At 40.7% G+C, this 26,353-nt stretch overlaps 1 protein-coding gene across 2 annotated transcripts; it reads left to right on the top strand.

The window, feature by feature from the left end:
• The first annotated feature begins 3,103 nt into the window (after positions 1–3,103).
• tie1 (tyrosine kinase with immunoglobulin-like and EGF-like domains 1) lies at positions 3,104–24,973 on the top strand. Of its 2 annotated transcripts, XM_079350644.1 has the most exons (24): positions 3,104–3,380; positions 4,659–4,955; positions 5,173–5,283; positions 5,414–5,569; positions 6,148–6,279; positions 7,800–7,940; positions 8,067–8,195; positions 8,836–8,981; positions 10,616–10,760; positions 10,910–11,068; positions 11,933–12,073; positions 13,370–13,672; positions 14,873–15,163; positions 16,789–16,982; positions 17,642–17,788; positions 17,866–17,929; positions 18,068–18,178; positions 19,573–19,763; positions 20,369–20,482; positions 20,805–20,875; positions 21,733–21,773; positions 22,674–22,770; positions 22,845–22,944; positions 23,040–24,973. In XM_079350644.1, exons 1-24 carry the CDS (start codon positions 3,335–3,337, stop codon positions 23,109–23,111), a joined length of 3,399 nt encoding a protein of 1,132 aa, XP_079206770.1. In that variant the 5' UTR covers positions 3,104–3,334; the 3' UTR covers positions 23,112–24,973. The 2 variants fall into 2 exon arrangements, with proteins under 2 accessions (XP_079206770.1, XP_079206771.1); XM_079350645.1 differs by lacking the exon at positions 13,370–13,672.
• Positions 24,974–26,353: the final 1,380 nt, after the last annotated feature.

A 26,353-nucleotide genomic window follows, 5' to 3' on the forward strand; every position in this document is an offset into this window, starting at 1 on the left:
GGTCTCACTTCCAGACACCCCTAGTTTGGCCATCACCACCTCCACTACAACCACAACAAAATGTCAGACACAAGTAAAACATGCCTGGGAGTGTGCTGCTGTAAATTGAATGTTTGACACAATGTAGGTCATATTTTCACACAGTCTTTCCAGCCTACCACAATGACCCTTCCCAATGAAGAATGTGAAAAGTCATGCTTATGATAGGCACTGTAAACTCTTACAAAGATAGTATAAATAGTTATAAACAGTGTGACAGTACATTGCACTGATGGATGATTGCATGAACCCATTGCCACCAAGAACACCAACATGTAGGCTGAATGAACACAGGAAACCTTTATTGCCCCTAGTGGAACGATGCAGCTATTTTACCGTTTGCACCAAACATTACCTTTTTTTGTTTGCAAAGTACTGACGTGTTGAGTGTTGTCAACAGTTTTATCACAATCCGTCCAGCCATTCTGTTAAAGGGATACTTCACCCATTTGCATGAAGCTGTGTATCATTAGAAACATGGTAGCAGTGTTGAATGGTCGTGAATCCAGCCCTCATTTTGCCCTGAGACGAGAAAAATGTGTTTTTCTTTGCTTGAAAGTTTTCTTCATGTGATGCAAAAAGCGTCATATTGCATTAAATGGGTGAAGTATCCCTTTAAGGTCTGCACTATGCAGACCACTGTTCTCAAATTTGCCAGGCATGTGTTTATCAAAATGTGATCGACAACGCCGACATAATCTTGGAAATTATGAAAACATATTATAAAGGTTTATTTTGGAGATTTCCTCGCCTTTATTATACGAGTCAGGACAGTGGATAGAGAAAAGAAACCCAGGAGAGAGAGAGTGGAGAAAACCACCACAGGTCGGACTTGATCCTGGGCTGACGGCCTGGGGGATGCAAACTAACCACTTGGCTCCCAGTGCTACAGAAAATAAAATCTTTTTAACAAGCCTTTCTTTATCTTAATGGATAATTGGCATGATGATCTAGATGATCAAAAACTCTCTGTATCACGTCAGATCTATTTAAGTATTCCAAGCCAAATTTCCAGAGGCATTACACTGGTGCCCTGATGACTGAGGCGTCCATTCCTCACGCCCCTTTTTTCCTTTCTTGCTTTTCAAACCCTGCACTGGAGTGTGCAGGTTGGAGATTGTTCCAGATTTGTGTGTTTGATGCACTGATGTCCTGTCTGAGGAAACACTATTGTGCTTCTTGAACTTGGCAGCAGACATGCTGAGTCTAATCTGAGTCTGTTAGTGTCTTAAAGTAAGGCCGCCGTCTCTTTAACAACAAACAGAGTTCATAATTACTATAAAGACACAAAGACTTACGGATACAATGGCTAATGTCTGTGGAGCACAGCGTGACCTCCACCCTACCCGAATAATTTCCGATACAAAAACACACCATACTTCATGATACAATGCAAGTTGACTCAAAGCCTACACTTCACTCAAATGTACAATCACATATTTACTCACATGTTCGTGCGTAGAAATACTCTCACACAAAATTGTCACCCCCATGGTTTCTAGCTGCTGACAGCATTAATGCTGCCTGAGGTTGAAGCCTGTGTTGATCCAGCCTTGAGTCTTTTCCCTTTTGGCTTCCTTTAGAGGCTCCGTCGAGCTGTGTCTGCAGCATGCAACACTTCTCCACCTTTCCTCTCTTTGCAGTTAGGTACTTTTGAATAATTTGTTAATGCACACTTGCAGTTGTGAACACTATAGAGATGTGCTGCATGCAGAAATGTGCAGTTTGCATTCTTTCTTGTCAGTCCAGTATCTTTGTTCTCTCTGTCAAGTCCAAAACTGTCGATGTTTTTGAAGTGGGCAGAGGAAATAAGAGGTTCTTAAAAAAGAAGTTGTTCTGGCTTCTGTACTTCACAGGTCACACTAACAGGTCAAAAGGAGACAATACAGATCTGAGTCAAACCTTGGCGCCAATACTCTTTGTTTGCCAAGAGTTGAAACAGAAGCACAGCGATTTGTAGACCAAACATTCTGAATCTACCCACTTAAGTTTCTTGTGTTTCTGTTTTCGTTCATACCTCAAATAATGAAACCAGAACTATCTACCTTCTCAGATCCTTTTTGTCAGTTTGTCATTAATGCACTTTTTGACATTTTTCATGGTTGGATTTTTAAATTTTTAGTAAAGTCATCAACATGCACTCTTTGTCAAACAATACATTATTCTTTTTTTTTTTTTTTAATAACCTTGCACACTGTGAAATACTCCTTGGCCGTAGAGAGCAACATGTGCTCCTGAAATTGAAAACAGGAAATCCAAAACAATAAGAAGTTGACTCAACTTCAAGTCGATTGTCTGACTCTGCAAGGAAACATAAAGAAAACATCAAATCAGCTCGAGAGTTGTTGTTGTTGTTTGTTTTTTCAGAGAAAATACGAAAAAGGCTTGTGTTGTTGTTTGAAAGTGTGACAGAGCAGCGCTTAAAGATTTGGGCAGAATAGACACAACAAGCATATTGTTCATCATTTCCTGAGGCTGACTGATTGTCACAGTGAGGGTAAGAGGGAGGCTGCATGAGCATAAAAGCTGAGGGGTTGTAAAACACTCGTTCAAGTGAAGGAACAAAGCTGCTGCATTTGACAAAAAAAAACAATACCAGCTGCTGCCAGAATAATTGTTAAGAATAAAACAATGAAAACAGAAGCATCAGTTAAAAGACATCAGCCTCTAAGAACATCATGAGCATGCAAAATAAAGGGTCTTGTAGTAATTAACTAAAAATATGAACATGTGAAAACGTAACAACAAAAATAGCCAAAATATTCCTTTGACAGTTTCAACAGATGAGATTTTGACAATAAAGGAAATACTATACTGGAATAAAAAAGGAGCTGTTAGTGCCACGGAAGAGTAAAGGTGGTAACCACACTTACTTGTGTCATAGTTACAATAACCACAAAACCCTTTTCATTGTAACCAGTAGTGACAAAGTTTAAACTCATAAATAGATCAATCATGATCGGGGAGGTTTGAAGCGCCAGAAGTCCTCCGCTGTCTGATGACGCTCTTCCTTCCTTTCCCACCCAGAGAAAGCTGAGCTTTACCGCAGGTCCAACTCTGTGGTTAGTGTGACGAACCGTGATTCTCTCTCTGCGAGCTATACAGGGGTTTCTTTAGTTTTTTTTATACCGAAGAGATTTCACACCTGACCCGGAGCTTTGGATGGTTCTATAAGTTATGCGTAAAAAAGCGCACCACTCCTCGTGACGCAGCGTCACTGTTTTGGATGTACAACTCTGCCGTGAAATTCAGTTTAGTACGGATATTTTTTTAGCCATTGAGGAATATAAAAGTCATGAGGATTTTGTGGATGTCGATTTTGTTGGTCCTTGATTTTTCAGGTAAGAATAACGGTTTTAAGGTTGTTTGGGGAGCTCTTAAACGGAGCAACATTTCAGAGTCAATCTTGACTTTCAATAAGTGCTGTCTTCTTTTTAGGAAGATAAAGTTTACTTTTTCAATGTAATGTTCTTTATCAATAACTCGATCTTTGTTAAAGTCATGAAAACCTTCTGAGTGTAGAGTATAGATTTCTGAATCCTTGGGGGAAAGGAGCTCATCCATGTTTCCTGCCATTGTTCTGAGGTTCTGGGGGCTTAAATTCCAGCGAGAAGGAATTCTGGACAAACAACCCATTTTAAAAAAAAGATAACTTCATGCCTGAAGTATTTTCAAAGTTCTTGTGAAAGATGGACTGATGTTGCCACTTTATTAACCTCCATCTCTGGTGTCAGTGTGTCAGATTTTCTAAGTCGGAGAGTAACTTTCATAACAGTCGATTTTGAGATTTAAGGTGTAGTCTTGATTATTGGCTGAAACAAATACTTTTGGTTAAGTTATTTTGTTTCTCATGTTGAACTTTAGTTCATGTGTTCATAGGGGCTGGAGCACATGTAAACTGCAGTCAGGTGTTTGAAATAGACTTGGAGTTATGAGGTACCTTTTATCGTTTCCACTAAAGGGACCCAGATTTGATTGATTTAAAGATCTCTCATTTAAAATGTTAAAAACATAAATTAGGAAAGCAACCGAAAAAATATATCAGCTATCAGTATATATGTTTGAAAAAGTTTATATGAGGTTTAAACTGACTTCATCCTACCCCTGTAACACACATATCTGCCCAGTTTCTGGTGATTTACTCACAGATATATTTTCCATTTGGAGCTAAATAGTTTTGGAAACATGATTAGTTTGGACGTATTTATTAAAGTACAACATGTACATTTAACCTGAACCAGATAGTTCATAAAAGCATGGAGTTGAACAGGGTGGGGTACAGATGTAGAGACAGATGTTACCACATGTTTTCACATTGTCACTCATTATTTCTTTTTTTTTTATATATACATTGACAAGAAATCCATGATGATAAAGGTGCAATACAGACCATTTATATATTATGTTCAATTAGTTTATTCTGCATATTCCCAGCTGATTTCATAATAAAATGTGTAAGTAAAAGCTCAACTTCAATGTGCTGACAAATACCCCAAAATAGTTATTTTAATCTTAAAAGTCCAACTTGTCAATGTACTTAATGGAAAAAAAAACTTTGTTCAAGTTTGATTATCAAGTTAAGCTTCTCAGATTCTCATAGCTTTCGTCCTCTCCTACAGACGCCGTGATTGACCTGACCATGATCTCCTCAGCGGAGGTGACAAACGTCAATCACTTCTCCATCTCGTGTATCAACGGGGAGCGCAGCCCTGCCCAGGTGGAGCTGGACATCAAGAGAGACAACAGGATCCTTGTGTTCCCCAAGGAGCCAAACTTTAAAGTGCATAAACCCAGGAACAGGGAGGCAGTGGCCAGAGGCTTCCGTGAGCTAGATCATATCGGTATCTTCTACTGCGAATCCACTCAGGAAGTTCCCCCACTGGAGACGGTCACAATGATCAACAACATCGGCAGAGGTAGGTTTAGACTACATAATACAACCACCAACTTGCCACTAAGTGTTTCTTTCTAGAGTTTGAAAGATAGTTTATGTGGTAGTGCTGGCTGTAAAGGGAAGATAGCTTTATCCCTAAAGCATGAAGTATTTGTACTTCATAGTTTTCTTAACATTCCTGTTTGGAAGTAGTGTAACCTTTTGAAAATAACCTTGTTTATCTCTCTTGTTTCATGCAGCAAATTTCATCCCAACTCACCTAACAATGACTGCTAACAAAGGGGAGACCATTCACCTCAGCATGATGCTGCTCAGCTCTCAAAAGAGAGATGTGACGTGGAAGTACAACGGTGAGACAGCAGACACTCCTTTAACTCACATTTAAGAAGCCAGCATCCGTTAGTGACAACCATTCAGAATACTTTTTGACACATTTGAAACAATGCCATAGACATCTCATTTTGTTTGTCTTCTGCCCAGGAAACTACTATTACATGACTCACTGGAACGATATGATAAACCGCACTGCTGTACTGACGGTGGAGAACGCAGCTTTTGCCAATCAGGGCATCTACAGTGCCAGCTACGTGGGGGACAGTCCTCTTCATGGTGCCTGGATGAGGCTTATAGTAAGAGGTTTGTTGGACGCTGACACACTAAGGCACACACACCAATAGAGCAGCTATGGATACATTTGTCAAAGAAGGTAGAGGGTAGCAAAAATATGATCAATATAAAAGATGAATATAACATGATCAAACCAATACCATCTCTGTTTGGATTACACAAGTGATTATACCAGTGATTATATATTCTTTATGTGAGCATTATCAGAACTGGCTGCAGGCTGGAGTTTATACCTGCAACTGATAGATTTTTCTTAGAACAGCAAAACAAACAACAACAAAAAAGAATAATGAGAATCACAATCACATCCTGTTTAACACAAGGAATTCATCTTTGGTAGACTGTGCTCTTAAAGCTATAACATTAAATATCATGAACCCATGCATGGTAAGGTAGTCTGGCGATTTGTACTTAAAACACTGTCATAAATAATACTTAGTCAATGATATACCCTGTTACTGAAGTTTGTTGGTGTACGGGGCTCAATAGACTGAAGAGTTTTTTTTTTTTTATTGGAAGGTTCATCAAGGTTTATTTTTTACCTATCAGTGTGTGAACTAAGGATGTAAAACTTTTATTTCCTGCAGACTGTCCTAATAAGAGGTGGGGTCCTGAATGTGACAGAGACTGTCCAGAGTGTCTGAACGGTGGAATGTGTCACGATGCTGATGGAGACTGTATCTGCCCTCCAGGGTTCATGGGAACACGCTGTGAGACAGGTTGGAACAGGTTACCTAACCACATTAATTTAAGAGCTGTATTAACGTGATACACCAGTCCAACTCGATTAGAAATACATCAGTCCTGAACATGAACACTCGTGCAAATAACACTTTGAAGCTTGAGGGACAAAGCATCTCTTCTCCTCTGAAACTAATGTTTCTTTTTGTACAATGTGGAGGATTTTCTGTGGCTATGGTTAACAAAATTGTCATGCATGTCGGAGAAAAAAACTTCTATGGGGAGGCAATTTGGAAAGGTTAGAAAGGGGTGAGACATCAAAGTTTGATGGTACACCATGGCCACGCCCTTTAACGAAATAAAATGCGGAGCACAACGGGAGATCTTCAACATGTCTAGAACATACTAACACAGAGGCCTTTTTGAAATGTTCAAAGGTGCACCACTGAGCCATTTAGCCATGCCCACTTCTTATAACCACATGACAAGTTTTACTTTCCCACCGGGATCATGTGTGTGACGTTTGGTGAGTCTAGGACAATACTAAGCCCCTCAAAAAAACTACTTCCTGTTTGTGGCGAACAACACATTTGTATTGGGAAAGCGTTTGACGAAGGTTTTTGAACTTGAAACTCTAGTATGGCCACGGTGTTAGGACGGTCCACGCCCCTTTTGAGGAGGATACAATGTACTATGTAGCTGTAGCTAGTGCGAAATTACGAAACATTAACTTCCTGTTGTCAACAGATGGTGCTGTGAGTAATTTAGAATTTTTTAGCATGAATGTGTTCAGGGCAGACCCTGTATTGTGCATGACGAATTTGGTGATTTTTGCATTCTGCGTGGCAGAAGTGAGCATTTTGCTAAAAAAAACCCATTTAAGTTTGACCGCATGCCACGACCACACCCTTTGACGAAATAATGTGCAGAGCACAATGCAATATTTTCAACATGTCTAGAACACAGTTACCGTGAGTTCGTTCAAATAGGTATTGTGTAAACAGCGTTTTTTTTTTACCTTCAAAAAATCGTAGACATAACCATTAGCTTGGAATCAATGTGTCTCCTTTGGGTAAATGTAATACTCTTAAACTTCAATGTTAGGAAGGAAATGTTTGTCTAACTTAAAACGTGTCCCAATATGACCAAGGATTTTCAATATTCAATGTTCTCAGTGGCTTATAAAACTGGAAGCAATGAAACAAAAAAACTATTTGTCTTTTATTCTTCAATTATACAATTTGAAACACAGCAATACCAAATTCTTAAGACGTTTTGACCTCTGAACCTGAAGATGACATCAGGGTTTGTCATCCTCACAAAATTTGAGGATAAAATATAGCAAAACCTTTGTCTGATATATTGTCAGCAGGGAAAGTTTTCATTATTTTGTTTAGGAAATTCAAGCTTATTTTCCTTTAAATTCTAAAATGATTGGTAACACTGGTAAACCAGCTTCTGTCTTTCATGTTGTTTTGCAAAGAAGATTGATACTCCAAAACCCAAGGAATTTATATAAACACATTTGTGAATTTGTCTTTCTCTTACTTTGGTGCAGCCTGCAGGGAAGGAATGTTTGGTCGAAACTGCCAGGAGTCATGCGGCTCTGAGATGAATTGCAAGGGGCTTCGCTTCTGTTTACCAGACCCTTATGGCTGCTCCTGCGCCAGCGGCTGGTTTGGGAACCACTGTGAGAAAGGTGAGCATCACCTTAAATTAGTCCCTGCAGTTTCTGTTATATTCAGTAAATACTGTAAAAAGGTTGAACTCTTTTGTGTGCCGTACTGTTTGGCAAAATGTCCTGTTGTCTGTAATCCTTTGACAGCCTGCCATGGTGACTTATATGGACCAGGCTGCACACTGACATGTAAATGTCAGAATGGAGGAGTCTGCAACCGTTTCAGTGGATGTCAGTGTCCCACAGGGTGGAGAGGACAGAGCTGTGAGAAGTCTGGTGGGTATCTTCACATCACAACTGTCTGTTTTTCACTGAGTTTTATCATTTTAGTGCTTCCTCTTCTGTGTAATTGAATGAATTGGCAGCCAATAAACTGCATACTCCTAAAAGTCCCTTTCAATCAATATTATCATCCCTCTTACCAAACTCATCCACTTAATCTTTCTCATCACAAGAGCAAATGTTTGGTGCATGCCAGTGTAAAATAGTTATTAAAAATCTGTAAAAAAAAAAAAAGATTATTTATTATTATGATTAGTTCATCTGTTTTCCCAGATAAGATGACCTCATCAGTTTTTGATTAAACCATTTTTAAACCCTGATGAAGTGAGCTTGTCTGGTAAGTTGTTGGGCAATTAGGTTGCTGGTAATCCTTGAGACTGCAACAGTCTGCAGGAGCCTTCATACAAGTTAAACATCACACATAATTAAAGAGGGAATTTGATTCCAACTCTTACAAATGATTCAAAGTCAAAAACCTTCATCTGCAGAAATGTGGTCAAGTTAATCAGGTTGGGATTTGGTGAAACGAGTTATCAAGTAGCCATGAAGAAGTTTTGAAAGACACTTCGGCACAAAAACTATTAAATATCCATGTTATTTGTTCTCTGAGCTCTGTGCCTTTCTTCTTTTTCAGACCGGGCTCCACAGATCCTGGATTTGGATAGTAATTTGGAGTGGAATCTGAACTCCAGCCCCAAGATCTCCTGCTCCGCCACAGGCAACCCCCTGCCCAGCCACACCAGCATCGAGTTGAGAAAGTTGGACAGTACAGTGCTCAAGGTAGAAAATCACAGTATGCTCTCAACGCTTTTGCCAAGATCCCTTACAGTCAGCCTTGATATAAAACAAACACAGCACAGAGGTCTTCAAGGTTGGTGCACACAATGGGTAGCCTTAAGGTGTATCGAAGGGTTTGTTAATCATTTCACATAATTAAACATTGACATTTGATGTATTTTGAGTTACACGCAGGAGGACTTAAATGCATTTGACCAAAAACAGAGAAAACTGAATCGGAGGGTTCTGATAAGAATAACACCAGAATGAACACCGATGAGCTGATGGCTGCTATTGGGAAAACAATTTCCATTGTTGTACAATAAGAAACCCATCTGGTTGTATATATCCCCAGCATCCCATACTGTATATCTAGTCTGGTTTCCTTCATGCTTTGTGATCATGAAAAAAAAGTAGGCTCCACTTTTCCATTAGATTTCCTGTGAGCCTAAATCAGGTTACCTAAGGCCAAAACCAACAGGCTCTACATTTCTTTTATCACATCACACAACTGAATAGTGACCCAATCATTTTATTCTTCACGGCTGATGTCTGTTAATGTTTTATTAGGACAGTTTTACTTTCACTTTTTCCTTTATGTGGCCTTGTATTTGTTTTATGTTTCATGTAACCAAATCTATGTGTTCAATGTTTTCTGTGTTTTATGGTTTTACTGGCTGCAGAGCAAACTTCCCCGTCCAAACAAAAAAAGTTGAAAGTTGAAACAAAGTTTTACTGCAAAGCTTGAAACTAATGTCTAGCACTTGAACTATGGGAAGTAAAGTCAGGGATGTAAATACACAGTCTTTTGTGAAATAAATCATAAACACTAATATATGGTGGTACAATGAAACACAACTTCTGCAATGCACAGCTTTTCTTCTTAATCTTTCTTTACATGCTGTGCATTAAATGATAAGTGATTAAATGTACTCATATTTAATTGCAGGGCTTGCACAGTTATGCAATGTTAAGCACTGTTGCCTCACAGCAACCAGGTTCCTGGTTCGAATCCCCAGTCAGACTTGAGCCTTTCTATGTGGAGTTTGCATTTTCACCCCCGTGCATGAATTGGTCTCTGTGCTTCCTCCCACAGTCCTAAGATACACCTGTCATTGACAGGTGTATCCCGCCACTCGCTAAATGACTGCTGCGACACAAAACACAGTGTGTTGAACGTTTCAAATGAACCCAGTCACTGTCATTCAAAATAGAGTATTTTGTGGATCTGCATGAATATTACAGTGTGGTTCACCATCAGCTTTAGAATCAAGAAGTCTTATTGTACTGTGCCTTTAAGATCGATCTGACGATAACAAGGTTGAGACGAACTCTGAGGAAGTCAACCACACAATGGTCTGACCAGATAAGGCTTTACACTGCAGCTGTTAGCACATGTGGCCTTAAAGCAACATGCTCACATTGATGTTTTATTCCTTGTGTGCTGTTTCCCTGATCATACAAATAATCTGATAAAAAAAAAAAAAACTACAGCAGCATTTCCTTCAGGAACAAAGACATTTCTCAGTGACATTCTTATCATCACTCCAAGCAGCAGATAACCAAAGTACAACAAATAAAGAGGTTGTTTTAGTAATGCATAATTGGTTTTTGTGTGTTTTATATTTGACTGCCAGGCTTCTCGCACTGTTATGGACTCAAATAAGAGCACAGCCCTGTTTGACATCCCCCCTCTAACCGCTCAGCAAGGAGGATTGTGGGAGTGCAGGGTGTCCACCAATGGAGGCCAGGACTCCCGCAAGTTCAACCTCACCATCAAAGGTCTGTGTTTCTGTTTATTGATAGATAGCCCCTTGAGACGAACCATCTCGTTTTCGAGTTTCAATCTAACGAACATTTTTTAAATTGTAAGAGGAAGAGATTATTTTTGCGGACTCTTAATGAGAGACTCTGTTGCCGTGTCTCTTCAGAGCCTCCTGTGCCCACCACTGCTCCCAAACTGCTGGAAAAAAGGAGTAAACAGCTGCTCGTGATGCCGGTGGACTCCCACAGAGGAGACGGCCCCATCGTCTCCACCCGGCTCCTCTACAAACCCGTGGAGAACGGAGACTCCTGGTCCTCCATCATAGGTAAAACAGGCAGAGGAAACACTGACACAAGACAGTCATTCAGAAATCTTTCAATGGAAAGAAAGGTTAAACTGTATTGAGTAAGTGAAACAATGTTTTCCTTTTGGTTGAAATCAAACGTTGACTAAATGACTAGAGTCATAGGAGGGTTGTGATTATATTTTTTATTATTATTTATAGTTTCTGGTCCATAATTGAATCTGGGAGTTTTGAGTTTTTCGATTTCAAGGCTTGATTCTCTTTTTTTCCCGTTTACTGTTCAATGTGTTTGTAAATCATGATGTGGAGGGACAGATATGGCATGATGAGAAGCAGATGTCATGCTTCTTATTGGTTCATTTATTTATTATCTCTTTTCTATTTATTTTAAGTTCTACTGCACTTTATGCACTTCTGCACTTTTACCCATGTATCATGCACTTTGTAAGTTTTATGTATCGTCGTTGTTTAATTAAGTACATGTGACTCTCCCTGCATCCAAATTTACCTACAGGTCCAAATAAAGTGAACTGATCCTGATCCTGGTCCAGTTCTCTTGACATTTGTAAAAACAGACTTTTTCATGCTGGAAGTCGAGTCCCCCCCTGCTGGCCATTACAAAAAATGCAGGTTTAAAGCGTTACAACATCAGCCTCAGTTTTGAATCTATAAATTAAATTCATATTTCACTTAAAAACATTTCTAAGCAAAACAAAGTTTTTTCCTCTTTTTTAACAACAAAACAAACGTCCCACCTACATGTTTTTGCTGATATTTTTGGTCTTTGCTTTTATAACTCTTCTATTGTCTTAAGTTTTCGTATCACTGCTTTAAACCCGTTTTAAAGTTTGTGATTCATCAATTTTTTCGATGTACTTTTTACAGTTTACAGTGACAAAGAACCCATCACGCTCATGAACCTGGAGCCCTCCACCCGTTACCGTGTCCGCGTCCAGCTCAGTCGCCCTGGGATAGGAGGGGAGGGGGCCCCGGGGCCAGAGGCCATCATGGAGACCGACTGTCCTGGTAAGACCCTGAAAGAACTGCCCTGTTCAGTCCGAATAATCCCACAACTGACTGTATTATTACATCTCGCTGGAAACTTTGCCTGGGAAAAAATTTCTTCACTCAGGTCTACTGAACTTAAGAGAGAATAATTATCTGGTGGCTCGTTGAAAATAAAAGATAATTGTCCTTATTTTTGCTGAGCTGTGTTTTTCCCAGGCTGCAAGGAGCCAGTTATCCTCTCCCCAGTGAGCACATCCGTCCTCACGTCTCACGTCTGAGGCAAATATAGAAAGATTAATTATCTTCGAAGACTTCTCTTAGATAAAATGAAGACCCCGAGGGAATCCAATAAAAATAAACATTTGTCATCAGTCATCGAGAAATCAGAAAATTAATTAACTTTTGCAAGAACCTGCAAAGAATCGAAGGAATCTGGTCTTTTATTTCCCCAATGATTGGTGCAGAGGGAGAGAGCATATCAAGTGTGAGTCCAGCAAAGAAAGAACTGAAACCGAAGCATCATAGCACAGAGGTTTATTAAATATGACTCTTTGGTAACGTGTGGTGAGATCCATGTGCACGGCGGAACAAATTTTATTTGTTACAAGGGATAGTTTGTCTCCTGAACAAGCAGAAACGTTTTTTTGAGTTGTGTAGAAGTGTATTTCCTGACCACTGATGGAGTATAAAGTTTTATTTAGAATGGAAAACGATGCAATTAACTCTCTCCTGCTGAAAGGAGCCTGCAGCTTTAGGCCCTTCATACAGTTTCTCAGGCCTCTTACTTACATTAAACCCTTCATATTTTCTTTTAACGATCACAGGTGATCCAAAAGCTCATTCTCTGCAATTACTGCAATTCTTTTTCAGTCTGTCAAGTTTTACATGCTGTTTTTATGAGTGTGCTCGATTATGTGACTTCCACTATTAAAGTAGACTATACATCTGAAGCATGCTAAGTTTTTAGCATGTAGTAAATGTTTCTTACTGGTTCACAGAGCAGCACACTTATTCAGAGCTCTGTTTAAACTGCATGTTTCTGGACTGTGAAGGGAATACAAACATCTAGATGGTTGTATTTAGAAAGGACAAGAGGGAGGATTTATAGGTAGCCCATTCATGGTGTAAGCAAACGCTCTTATAAACTGAACTACAGCCAACTGAAACACACATTTGAAAAAAAAAACTTTCAAAGTTCACTTTGAAAACATTATTATCTGTCATTGGGGGCAGCTTTAGCAGTTTAACTAATAAGAGAAAATCAGAAGGAGCTGCCCGTCTCCTCAGCTCATCCTGTGTTCTCTGTCGCTGCAGAGCCCACAGCTCAGCCTGAGATTGATGTCAGCTCTGTGGAAGGCCGAAACGCCACCGTACGTTGGCGTCTGCCCCCCAACAACGGCGTTAACGCCGCCACAGCCAGCGGCTTTTTAGTGCTGCTCATCGGGCCGCCCCCTTACAGTGAGAAACTCCTGGAGGAGACCACCCTGCTCACTGTGCTCTCCACAAAGTTCCACAACCTGGAGTACCAGAAAGACTACACCGTGGTGGTGCGCCTCATCAACTGTGGCAGCCGGGGGCCGTCCTCCAAACCATACACCTTCCGTCTCAGCAGCCAGGGTAACTAGAAACTGCTATTTATACGCCGCAAGGAAAGCTCCTTCTAAATGCTGCAAAATAATTTATAATTTCGAATTTTATTTATGAGTGAGCTTCTCGACTTCAAAGAGACTCAAACACCCACCTGAAGGATTTTAACAGGATTACACTCAACGCCAAACAGCTTCTTCATTTTTCCCCCTTTTCTTTGAAAAGCTTAGTTTGATTTGTTGTTCCATTTGTCTCTTTAGTCATGAACGGACTAGGTAAAAAATTTTTTTTAAAAAAGCTCTTTGAAATATCAACACACACACACACACACATTGGTAAATCTTATGTGAGGCATCAGTTCCTTCTTCACTTCATAAAATGTACAATCTTTAACCTCAAATGAAAACACCAGACGTTGATGTCTTTTCAGGACAGTCAGACTCAAAATGAGTTCATGTAATGATCTGAAATCTGAAGTACTTTGAATCACATGATGAAACAAAATAGAATTCATAGTTGTATCCATCACTTTTCATCATACTTGACAGAAAGTTAGCCAGAATAGCTCTAACACAAAACACTCTGAAATGAAGACAATGCATTACTAGCTGTGCTTCAACTTTGCTCATGTATCTGCAAACATTAACAACAGATCATGAAATATTGACATTCATACAAAACAAAAAGGCATATAAAAACACAGAAGCTACCTGCTCCTGTGAGACAAATCTTTACAGTCCCTTACTATACAAGAGGGTCTCTAAATGTGTTTTGAGTTCATAATCACGATGTCCACTTCTTCAGATTAGAAGATTATCCACCCTGCAGACTCTTAAAGGATACAGTCTGGTGAAGGATTCACATGTATTTCATTCCAGTGGTATTAAAACAAGATAAAGATGTTGAATGAAAACACTTCTTTGAGATAAGAGTTAAACCGTCAGTCAAAGTGAGCTTGCTTGTTGTGTCTCAACTCTCTCTCCCTGCACACAAACTTGAAAGCAGACGCGTCTCTTTAGCATCTTAAGGTTCGCTGTTAAGAAATAATGCACATTAGTTTTCAAACAGTGAAGATACAAAAATCAGAGACTGAGAATCGAGCCTATAAAATGATTTTGAAAGCAATAAAGCCTTGTCTTTGGTGGCTGAACCAGAGAACTGACACATTATAAACGTGTGACTGGTGCAGTCGTCTGTTGATCCTAACTTTAATAAATCCCTCTGTCTCAGGTCCGTCATCTCCACGCAACGTGCAGGCCCTGCCTCTGTCCATCTCAGCCATCCAGGTAAGATGGCAGCCACCTGAAGACCCTAACGGAGGCATCATTAAGTACACCATAGAGTACCAGCCGGTCGGCCAGGGGAGCCCTCACCCTTGGGTGGACACGGACGATGGAAACAAGACCTCCAAAGATGTGACTTCGCTCAACGGCAGCACGCTCTACCAGTTCAGAGTGAGAGCTTCCTCCAAAGTGCCCGGAGAATGGAGCAAGGTCGTGCGCGCCATGACACAAGAAGATGGTAAGTGTACTGTATGTGCTTCACTTTATCCGGACGGGACAGTGTGAACTCAAGTCCACGTGCAGACACCTGTTCAATAAAAAGACCGATGAATGTAAAATACTAGAAAAAAGACAAAAAAACAGACGCTGTCACATGTACGAAGTGTGAAAGTAAAAGGAAACCTTCTGGCTGTTTCTGTGCATGTTTAACTGAACCTTATGTTCGCTGTAGATGACACAATTAGAGAATTTGTTCAAAGAAGAACAAATATATATCTGGACATAATGAATACTATTCTTTCTCGAATGTGCAAATAATTGAATGTCTTGTTGTTTTGATTATGCTCCAGAATTATAAGCATTCTCTTTCTTTGGTCATCTGTCAAATCACTGTACTTTCTGCTGCGATTGATCAAAATCACAGCAGAAAGTACAGTGATTTGTGAATTAAAGCACTATGACAATGAAGAAAAAGATGTTGAAGTTGCAGGGAAAATGAATATAAATATAGATGTCTGGAAATTGTCTTACCAGAGCGCATTAAAGGATTATCAGTGTTTCAAGAAGGTCTGATGGTGATCACAAAGAAACGTCTCAGACATCTTTTAGCTTTTAGTGAAGTTGTCATGCTATTTATGCACAAATAACACAAACATACAAATAACACAGTTTGATTATAGGAATAATAATATGAAGTGGTTAGTGCCATCGCCTCACTGCGAGAAGGTTCCTGGTTTGAATCCCTGTCGGACAGGAACCTACACATGCGTGTTCTCCCTGTTGGTTCTCTCCACAGTCCAAAGACATGCGTGTTATGTTAACTGATGACTGTGGTGTGAATGTGAGTGTAGCTAGTTATCTACATCAGCCCTGTGATTGACTGGCGACTCGTCCAGGGTGCATCCCGCCTGCTGCCCAATGACAGCCGGGATCAGCTCACCCCGACGGGAAAAGCACTACAGATGATGGATTGATGATGTGAAGACGCAGAAACTCTGAGAGCGTTTAGAAGCCTTCATCTAAATATTGTTCAATAATCTGTAAGCATAAAGTAATAATATGAACACCTACAAAGGTTGAACTTACAATGAACATGGAGTAACAATAACAATCAAACCAGGAGCAGGAAGTGTGAGTGTGTGAGGTTGAGTTTGTTTGCTCAAAGTTTCCACACTTTTAGTTTTGATAGATTTTGGCCTGAACTGGACCTTCAGAAAACATTTAGAAAACCTCCTCTGAGGGTTGGTACATCAGGGTAGCTACAGAACAGAAAAAATGTTCAGAATTTCCAGAGTATGTGGTCTGTTCATAGAGTCTGTTCAGTCCTGATATGAAACTATTTCCAAAGTTGAATCGTTTCATACACACTCGTTTGTTTTCCCTTCAAGCTAAAAGTAACTCCCTTTGAAAAATGTCTTCATTTCTGTCATCTTGGCCAATACTGGGCTTTTCCAAGGTGGGTTTAAACAGGACCACCCACACAGAGGCAGGGATTCACCCGGAGTCATCATTCATAGACGGCGTATTTATTTATGTCAAGAGTCTGAAAATCAGCGTCATCTCCATACGTGTTTCTTCTCTCCATGTTTCATCCCACCCCTCTGTCCTCCCTCTCCACCTCTTCTTCTCTGCCTGGACAAAAAGGCTTTGAGAGTCAAATCCCGACCACCCAGGGTGTGGCTGGGAAGCCTCACGGGGACAGTTACCAGCTGTTGGTGGCAGTGGTCGGCTCGGTAACGGTCACCTGTGTCACCATCCTGCTCGCACTGTTGGCTCTTTTCTTCATCCGCAAGACGCTGCTGAACCGTCGACGCACGTTTACCTACCAGTCTGGATCAGTAAGGACACACTAACGTTTCTGTTTGTTTTTTTTAACCTGTACTGGCAGGACAGCTGCAGAGAGACAGGAAATGTGCAGGAGAAGAGAGTGAGGCAGACATGCATCAAAGGGTCTAAGCAAATGTTTCGTGAAAAAAAAACACCAACCCCCCTCATGAACATTTTCTGAAGAATATCTTTTCGTCCTGACTTCAGTCCAAAGACTTTATTTGATCCGTCGATGAAGCTGCTGGTTTTAAAACTGAAGCTTGATCCAAACTGCCTTTAACCTGCTGTCTGTTTTACAGCCAGCAGGGGGAGGCTCATCTGGTTGTAATCAAAAGTCCAACGTATGCAATAAAGTATGAAAATAACCCTTTTTGTCAGACTCATACAACAATTAACAAACCCATCATTTCAGTCAAGTCTTCGTCAGTAAAGCATGATGGTCTCATTTAGACATAACTCTACACACAGGGTGGGGCCAGTTGCTCCCATGACCTGTCTGTCAACCAGGATAGAGATACAATGGACTTTTTCAAATATGGTCAGCAAAGATAAAGTGATAGGTGACCTCTCAGTGGCTCTAATTCTAATTCTCTTATTCAGTCAACAGTTTTAAAGAAATCCTCCTGTATTGGACTTTAATATCACTGTGTTTGTTGTTCATCCCCCTCAGGGTGAGGAGACTATTCTGCAGTTTAACTCAGGAACTCTGACCCTGACACGAAGGCCCAAACCTACACCAGAGCCACTGACATATCCGATCCTGGAGTGGGAGGACATCAAGTTTGAAGATGTCATTGGAGAGGGCAACTTCGGCCAGGTTATTACTCTCCCTCTTTTGTATTTTAAATTCTCTGTATTCCTTCGTTCACTCGCTCACAACTGTTTCTAAACCAGGTAATCAAAGCCATGATCAAGAAGGACGGCAGTAAAATGAGTGCGGCAATCAAGATGCTGAAAGGTAACACAGTCATGTGAGCGCTCACAGGTACACTCTGAGACTGTGCTCGAATCAGAAGATCTCATTTCAAAGTGGAAGGCTGAAGCTGCTTCGCTTGCATTTTGCGTAACGCCGCTGCGTGTGTTGATCTTCCTGCAGAGTTTGCCTCAGAGAATGACCACAGAGACTTTGCAGGGGAGCTGGAGGTGCTGTGTAAACTCGGCCAGCATCCCAACATCATCAACCTGATAGGAGCGTGTGAGAACAGAGGTGAGTGAGCGACACCTAGTGGCCTTTGTGGATGTTGTGTCTGACAACAAAACAATGGACTTCAAGACTAAGGAGGCTGGCTTAACTTACTGACCTTTTACCAAGGCTTTATTCATGTCTCATATATTCAGATACTGGGTTTGGTTGACATAAGTAACATTTTCTATTTTGCAGGATCAAATTGACAAATTGAGGTAATAAAAGCGATGCAGTAATATAAGCAAACAGACAGATAGAATTAAAGATTAGAAATAAAAGTTCAATAAAATAACACCAATTCTGCAAATCTGGTCTGTTGCGGCAGGCTCTGACAGAAAAAAGTCAATGAACTGGCTCCTGCTTCACATCCAAAGAGACGCTCCCATCTGATCTTCTGTCCTCTGCACCTGCAAAGCACGAGAATCTGTCCAATCCAAATAATCTCGGCCTGCACATTTGTTTGATTAGTGGCTCCCATGCGCATGTCTTTATGTATTTGTAGAAGGTTTCCTTAATTGGCACCAGTTCTGACCATAGAGTATCAGTTTCCTGCAGCTTTATCCGACGGCCTCTACATTAAACAACTGAACGACTTTTGTTTGATCAAAGATTGATAACATGTAAGAGGGGAAGTCTAGTATGGGAAGTACATGAGTGAGGACATTACAAAAGCAAATCAGCCTTGAAATGAAAACCTCGGAGTAATCGCCCGTCTCTGCAGCGGTTTCACTTTCAGATGGCATGAAAACATCCACTCTACTGTATTCACGTTTTTTTCCACTCAGGGCTCCTCCTCTAATCTGAAGTATTATAATATACAGTATGCATACTGTAACCCGACTCACACTCAAACAACTTGAAAGTGGTCAAACTGATATTTCATTAATTATTTGAAAAAGGAAGCTTCCCCAGAATATTGAGCCAGTTTTTGTTTTTTTATGTTTGAGATGTTTGTAGACACACGTCAATGGCTTTGCAAAAGTTATTATCATACAAATATTTAAACAAAGACGATTTTAGAGGTTTACACATCCCTACTCCACTTAGAGTATGGAAATGTTGACTTTGTGCTCAAACTGAATCATATGTAGAATAAGACGATGAGGAAGGAAGGAAGGTAGGGAGGAAGCGATGACGGAAGCAATGAGGGAAGGAAGAAAGAAAGAAACGAAGGAAGAAAGAAAGAAAACAAAAAAAGAAAGAAATGGAAAGAACGCTCTGTTTATTTAAGTTTCATTATGTTGATTTACAACTCCGAGCCCAGCTGACTGTCATCAGCCATCAGCTGAGGGAGAACATCACAGGTGCATTCAATCACTCTTGATGAGCAAGGACACATGTGACCTTGTGCCTTGGGAATCTATCTATAACACATTACACTTATTCACTTTTTGTTAATCTTTTCTTTCCTCCAGGCTACCTGTACATAGCCATCGAATACGCTCCCTTCGGTAACCTGCTCGACTTCCTGAGGAAGAGCCGAGTGTTAGAGACCGATCCTGCCTTTGCGAGGGAGCACGGCACCGCCTCCACGCTCACTTCCCAGCAGCTCCTGCAGTTCGCTGTTGATGTAGCAACAGGGATGCACTACCTGAGTGACAAACAGGTAAAAGAGGAAAGAAGACAAGTGTGTGTGTGTGTGTGTGTGTGTGTGTGTGTGTGTGTGTGTGTGTGTGTGTGTGTGTGTGTGTGTGTGTGTGTGTGTGTGTGGATGGCTGGTTGTTTGAGGAGGAGTCTTTGAGAAGAGGGTGTGCATCAAGTTGAATAGAATAGAATTAAAGATCTAATCTTACATTAAAAAAGGTGTACTTTTATAATAACCTGTAGAATAATACTAGAGTCCATTGGGGCCTAAGGGAAAATCTATTGGGGGGGTCTCCAACCAGGTTTCAGCAGGGCAATGAGAGAGAATGCTGTCAGATGGGGTCCTCTTCGGGAGGTTTCCTACTGTCATTGCAAAATTTGCTAATTACTAATAACTTTATATAAGAGAATTTTTATATTCAGAGTCTGTATATTCTTGTCCATTTTGGATAACTTTTTTAAAATGCTAGATTGAGTTGTTTTATCATCCAGGTCAAGGTATGACATCATCAATAACTTTCTGACTAAACGGACCTGTCTTCTATTCAAAGATACATCCTTGACTGATTAAACACACAGTATATAAGCAACATGTAATTGTGCTGTCCTTTCCTCTCCTGTTACCAGTTCATCCACAGGGATCTGGCAGCCAGGAATGTGCTCGTGGGAGACAACTTAGTCGCAAAGATAGCAGACTTTGGCCTGTCGCGTGGTGAGGAGGTTTACGTCAAGAAGACGATGGTGAGTGCTCAGAACGTACACAGAACCTAAAGGGGATTTATCGAAGTTCAAGCAAGCAGGTGGTGCTAGGTTTTACTTTGTATCCTATTTCTATTCCCTTTAAAAACAGTTGAGGTTCTCTAGTCTAATACACAACTTCTATGTCCACAACTTGTGGATCAACTTGTGAGAGGACCTGTAGAGGGCAGTGATAGTCAAATATTATCCAATAGAGCATAGTGTGCAGCAGTGAACAACAGTTATATTGTGGCAACCCAATAACAGTAAGATGTACTCAAACTTCATTTTATTCTCTTTAATGAGTCTGTTACTTTGATTTCAGGGGAGACTTCCTGTACGCTGGATGGCCATTGAATCTCTGAACTACAGCGTTTATACGACCAAGAGTGACGTGTGAGTTATAGTGTCAACTAATGTGCTCTACATAACTGCAGGATTAATCTATGTTTCCATGGTCCAAGTTCCCCAAGCTCTATATTGTCTTAATGTACTTCAAGATACCAAAATAAAAGGGCAGACTAGATGTGCTAAAAGGTTTACGGACACAGATATTCAGCCAATCAGAAAGTCTGTCATCTACAACTCTTTACGATTGTGATTCTTTCCTTTAATACATTTTCAAAGAACATTGTTTTCGTCACCAGCTAAGTTTTGCAAAGGTACACAAAATAAAGCCTTCCCACAGAGAACAACAAATCATCCCTGTCACCGGTGAAGTGATAATAGTGTGCTGTGTAACTGATAAGCACAATCAGGAAGCCCTGGGTACAACTGTGCGCTCAGACCCAGAGGCCGGCCTGTCAGACGCAGCCTATTTATACAAAGTCTGGAAGAACTTAAGATGGACAGCTAACGGAAGACGTGTGAACCCTGTTGGGTCAAAGAGAGAGAGTTGTAAACAATAGTAAGAGAAACAAAATGTACCAAAGCGACTGGAACAAGAACTGAGGCCGTTTTCGACATAGTGCACTGAAGAGATTAGATAAACACGAGAACAGACTGACGGCGCAAACAAAGCTCATCCAATGTGTCACGCAATTTTGTGACCTGTGACACATTTCGTGTTCAGATAAAAAAGTTTTTACTTATCAGTGTGCATTAATTAGTATAATGATTTGTTTCTCTTCCACCTTTAACCTACACATGATCAAAATGGCGTTTGTAGTCACGTCATGTTTTTAATACAAGACTCAAACTTTTATTAATTCTATACTTCTCTAACTTTTCTTGTCCTTCATCTTCTCCATCAGGTGGTCGTTTGGCGTTCTCCTATGGGAAATTGTAAGCTTAGGTAAGAAACCTAAAAGTGTGGCATTAAACAAATTGTTCTCAGCATACAGCTTCAACTCCCATTTACATTCATTCATATAAAAGTTTGATACAGTTCAGTTCAGTTCACAGCTGCTTTTTTGAAAGGATTCAGATTTAAGCTCCTTGAAATGAGTCTCATAAATACACAATACTTTTCTTACAATACAAAAGATTCATCTGTTACATCTTCTGTGGCCCGACGTATCCCAAGAGTCATTGTGCCTAATTCAAAGATGATTCAAGATGTCGAGCTTTCTAATTAAATGAATTAAATTTAAATGTAAGTTACTGTTTTCAACTCCATCCAAAAAGTAGAAATACTAATGTTAAACAGGAGCCTTGAAACATTACACCAGTTTGGATAACACAGCTTTTAAATGATGGTCTTTTTGTAAACAAACAAGATGGCTGCCTATCATGTGAAAGCTTCCGAGTCAGCTGTCCCGTCACTATTAAAGACACTTGGAGGTAGTTTAAATGAACAGATGCTGGAACCGATGACCTAGCCTTCACCATCCAAGATCCTGAACTGTCATTGCCAAGATTGGTTGCAGTTTCTGGCGACATTTCGGACTGAGCCAATAGATGAATCCTCTTGGAAAACACTCTTTAATGGACACCATTGGGACTTGGTCTATCGATTGGCGAGGTACAAATTCAGACTCCCAACATATCCTATAGCCTTAAACACCCGCTGACTGGCCTGCAGAAGATCCACATCATCCTTCATCCAAAGTATTTCTGAACGACACTTAGGAACTCAGGAAAACAACGTTTGTGTGAATCATGTTTACTATGTGTTGTGTTTGTGTCATGATGTTGACGATTCTTGTCTTAAACAAACATACCAATCATGAACACGTTTTGGTGTGTTTGTCAGGTGGCACACCATATTGTGGGATGACGTGCGCTGAGCTTTATGAAAAACTGCCACAAGGCTTCAGGATGGAGAAACCTAAAAACTGTGATGATGAGGTGTAAGTATTCAGCTTTCTTTTGCCGATTATTTCCTCATGTCGACATGTTCATTTATATTTCTCTCCTTTCACAGCTATGAGCTGATGAAGCAGTGCTGGAGGGATCGGCCCTACGAGAGACCCCCGTTCTCTCAAATCTCTGTGCAGCTCAACAGGATGCAGGAGGCCAGGAAGGTAATGCAGCCTTTACAAAGATTTAGCAGAAAGGGAAGAACGGGAAAATGTCCTATGAGTCTGACATTGATCACAAGCTTCTACCCGTCTTCCAGGCTTATGTGAACATGGCTCTCTTTGAGAACTTCACCTACGCTGGGATAGACGCCACAGCCGAGGAGGCCTGACTACCAGCCCCCCCAGACCCTAGCACGCCACGTAGCCCGAAGAGGAGACCCAGAGGATGGTCGCCACGTTACTGCCACCACCCTGCCGCTCAGCGCCAAGACAGGAGGACCAGACGTTCCACCAAAGTCACCCAGTTATAAATGGAGGACTGTGAAAGGACACTATGTGGATTTGATTAGAGATGAGGAGTACGGCTGGGCCTTTTTTTGGGAAATCCTGAATTTCTATCAGTCGCAGTAAAAGGACGTGACATTGTACCTTTTGCAGCAGCAAAAGTTACAACGCTCAAACCCTTTTGCCTGAGTGTCGAGGGTAAGTGGCAAATACAGCGCTACGTGACTTGCTGAAACACCACAGGGTCTGTGGGGTATCAAAGCTGGACTTCATTTCCTCTCCATGTTGCTCTTCGTGGAGAAAGAAACCTTTTCATAAAGACATTTTAAAGGGCACAGTGTGGATTACAAACAAGTTCTCAGACTTTTAGAAACAATGTAGCACTTAGAACCAACGTTTTTCATGCTACCTGTGTCTTTGACTGTTAGCCTATCACTGCCATGCAAATGTAACTACTACTGTATGTTTGTGTTTGAAGGATAAACGATGTATAAAAGCCTCCCAATGATAGTTGCAGACTGATATGGATAACCATTGTAAACACTCAATGTCTTTCATGTACTGCTCCATCACAAGAGTAGCTTGTTGAATGTATGTGCAACCAGTCTACTTGTTATCAACATTATAGTTGACATTTAACACTATGCAGCCTAATGCAATGTATGGTAACATATTCAAATGTGTTTTTATTAGCTGGCTCCTTGAACAAAGGATTTGTGCCCTAACTGGACTCTTCACCACAACATGTCGCTTCGAGTGACATGAATGAAGTTCACTTTTCTGTACAAAGGTATTTGTAAAAACATTTCCCAAGCCACAGCCAATGATTTCTTTTTATGTTTTGTGTACTTTCTTAATCCCTGAGGGAAGTTTCTTTTTACACTCTGTTACTGAGTGACGTGCTTCTCACATGCATTACACACACACACACACACACATGCACAAACAGGACCTGTGGAGAGATGTCAGAGTGGGGCTGCTACACGCTGCTATGCAGGCAACACACCAGAGCGGTCGGAGGTTCAGTGCCTTGCTTAAGAGCACATAGGGAAGTTCCCTGGCACCTCTCTAGCTACCAGACCAACTTCCATATTGTGGGGACCAACCAAGTCCCTACAGACTGAGCTACCAGACCAGTTTTTCAGCGTAATATTTGGGCACCTGTTCTGAGCACTGACTGATATCTCCTCTGCCCAAGCAGTCATGCTACCAACAGGTGCTCAGTGGTTTTTGACTTCAGTTCAGCCAATAATAAGCCACCGTTGCCAAGGCCTTGACGAAAGTCCTTATTTATCTTTACAGACTATAGAACACCTGCAAAGTGTTAAGCACTGTTCTCTCACAGCAACGAGGTTCCTGATTGGAATTTCCCATCGGACAGAAGCCTGTGTGGAGTTTGAATGTTCTCGCTGTGCATGTGTGGGTCATCTCCAGACGTACTCTTGGTTTCCTCCCACAGTCTAAAGACATTCTCGTTAGGTTAATTAGTGAATCTAATTTACTTGTGGGTTTGAATGTTATTTTACCTTAAAGTTGCAACATGTGCATATGAGTGGACACCCCCCCCAATGCAATGTACAGTAATGTACCCACTTTTTTATTAACTAGTGCCTTGAATGAAAATGTTGTGGACTAACTGGAAACATCACATGTAGTTGAACTACTTGCGTACTTTTGTGTCAAGTTTGAAGATATATAAAAATGATGGTCAAGTACAGAAACGTGGCATTAAATTTTGTTTGCAGACGAGACAGTGTGTGGGAGTTTGTCTTTTATAGTTTCTGATGGACATATTGCTCTCCTACGCACCTGTTTTGTGAAATAGATGTGCGACGGGTTTAAAGTTATAAACTTCCAGAAACAGACTGAGAGATTATTAACTTAAATCGGATCCTGTATCTCTGAACTTTTAAGTCTCCTTTGATGCACAAAGGAAATGTGCTCATTCATGATCAATCTGTAAGGCCTCTGAAGTCTATTACATATCTGTAGGTTGAAGTTTTTATGTCCATATGCACACTATAAATAATTTTAAAAAAAGTCAGCCGCAGGTTTATGAACAGGTAACAAGAAAACAATTCAATCAATTGTTATTTGTATAGTCCCAATTCATAAGACACTTTACAAAAGAGCATGTGGGTTAATATGCAGAAGGGATTTCTCCTTTGTATTTATCACTTTAGTCCTCACCTTCTTTGCAGCTGAGGTGGAGCTCAGAGCAGGCCGTTCATGAATGAGGATGACAGTGGTTGTGGGGACACCACAGTTGGATGGTGGCTTGGCATCAGGGACCTCACTTGTGTTTATTGTTGGTTTTTTTTTTAACTTGTGTTTTTGTTGCTGACCTCTTTATCCTTAGCATGGTGGAAAACCACATATGGGGCAACTGAGGGGCCAAAGTGTCCTCTTTAAGTTCAGGAACAGTGGTGTCCCTGCTGCATAGAGCTGATCTGTCACTGAGTTTCCTCCACAAATCAACCACAGGCACACAAGTGTCTGTCAAACACAGTCACAGTGGGCCAGCTTCCTGAAGACACACACAAACACATCAGCTCCACACGCAAACGTATAATAAGAGATCTGGATGCCCATGAAATGTATTTTTATACACTGACTAAAAACATTAAAGTATGAAGCCTTCCCCATAGCCGCAAGTGTGACCTTGTTGGTTTGACCTGATACGATCACATGAGAAGGTAAACATTTAAGAAGTTATAGAACTTGGTGTATCCCAGAAAAAAACTTTAGAGTCTGAAGGTTAACTATCTATCTTTATATGGAGAACTGTCATCCACCACACAGATGTAGGTTTATATTTATCATCCACTGACCATAGGAGACTACTGGGTCAGTGGTGTGAATGTTGTCAAATGCTACATTTCAGGTTTGGTTTTGTCTCATGCTGACATTTTATCAGTTTGTGAAAACATGTATATTGTGTTGCATGCACTGCGTTATCAGGACGAATGAACTCACTTGAAAGAAAGCTTTTCCAAATATGTAATCTTAGCGGACTACTTCCTGTCTGACCTGACCGGAAAATAATTATTTACACGACAACGTATCAATGAGTCATGTTTTTGTATCAGTTCTACTGTTTCCAGATCCATTTAGAGCTGCTTGGCAA

Source organism: Symphodus melops (assembly GCF_947650265.1).
Source record: "Symphodus melops genome assembly, chromosome: 8".
Taxonomy (NCBI): domain Eukaryota; kingdom Metazoa; phylum Chordata; class Actinopteri; order Labriformes; family Labridae; genus Symphodus; species Symphodus melops.

Coding starts and splice junctions, on each gene's coding strand:
- tie1 (XM_079350644.1), top strand. CDS start 3,335: ATGAGGATTTTGTGGATGTCGATTTTGTTGGTCCTTGATTTTTCAG. Junction 4,956..5,172: donor GATCAACAACATCGGCAGAG/GTAGGTTTAGAC, acceptor TGTTTCATGCAG/CAAATTTCATCCCAACTCAC. Junction 17,930..18,067: donor GGCAATCAAGATGCTGAAAG/GTAACACAGTCA, acceptor ATCTTCCTGCAG/AGTTTGCCTCAGAGAATGAC.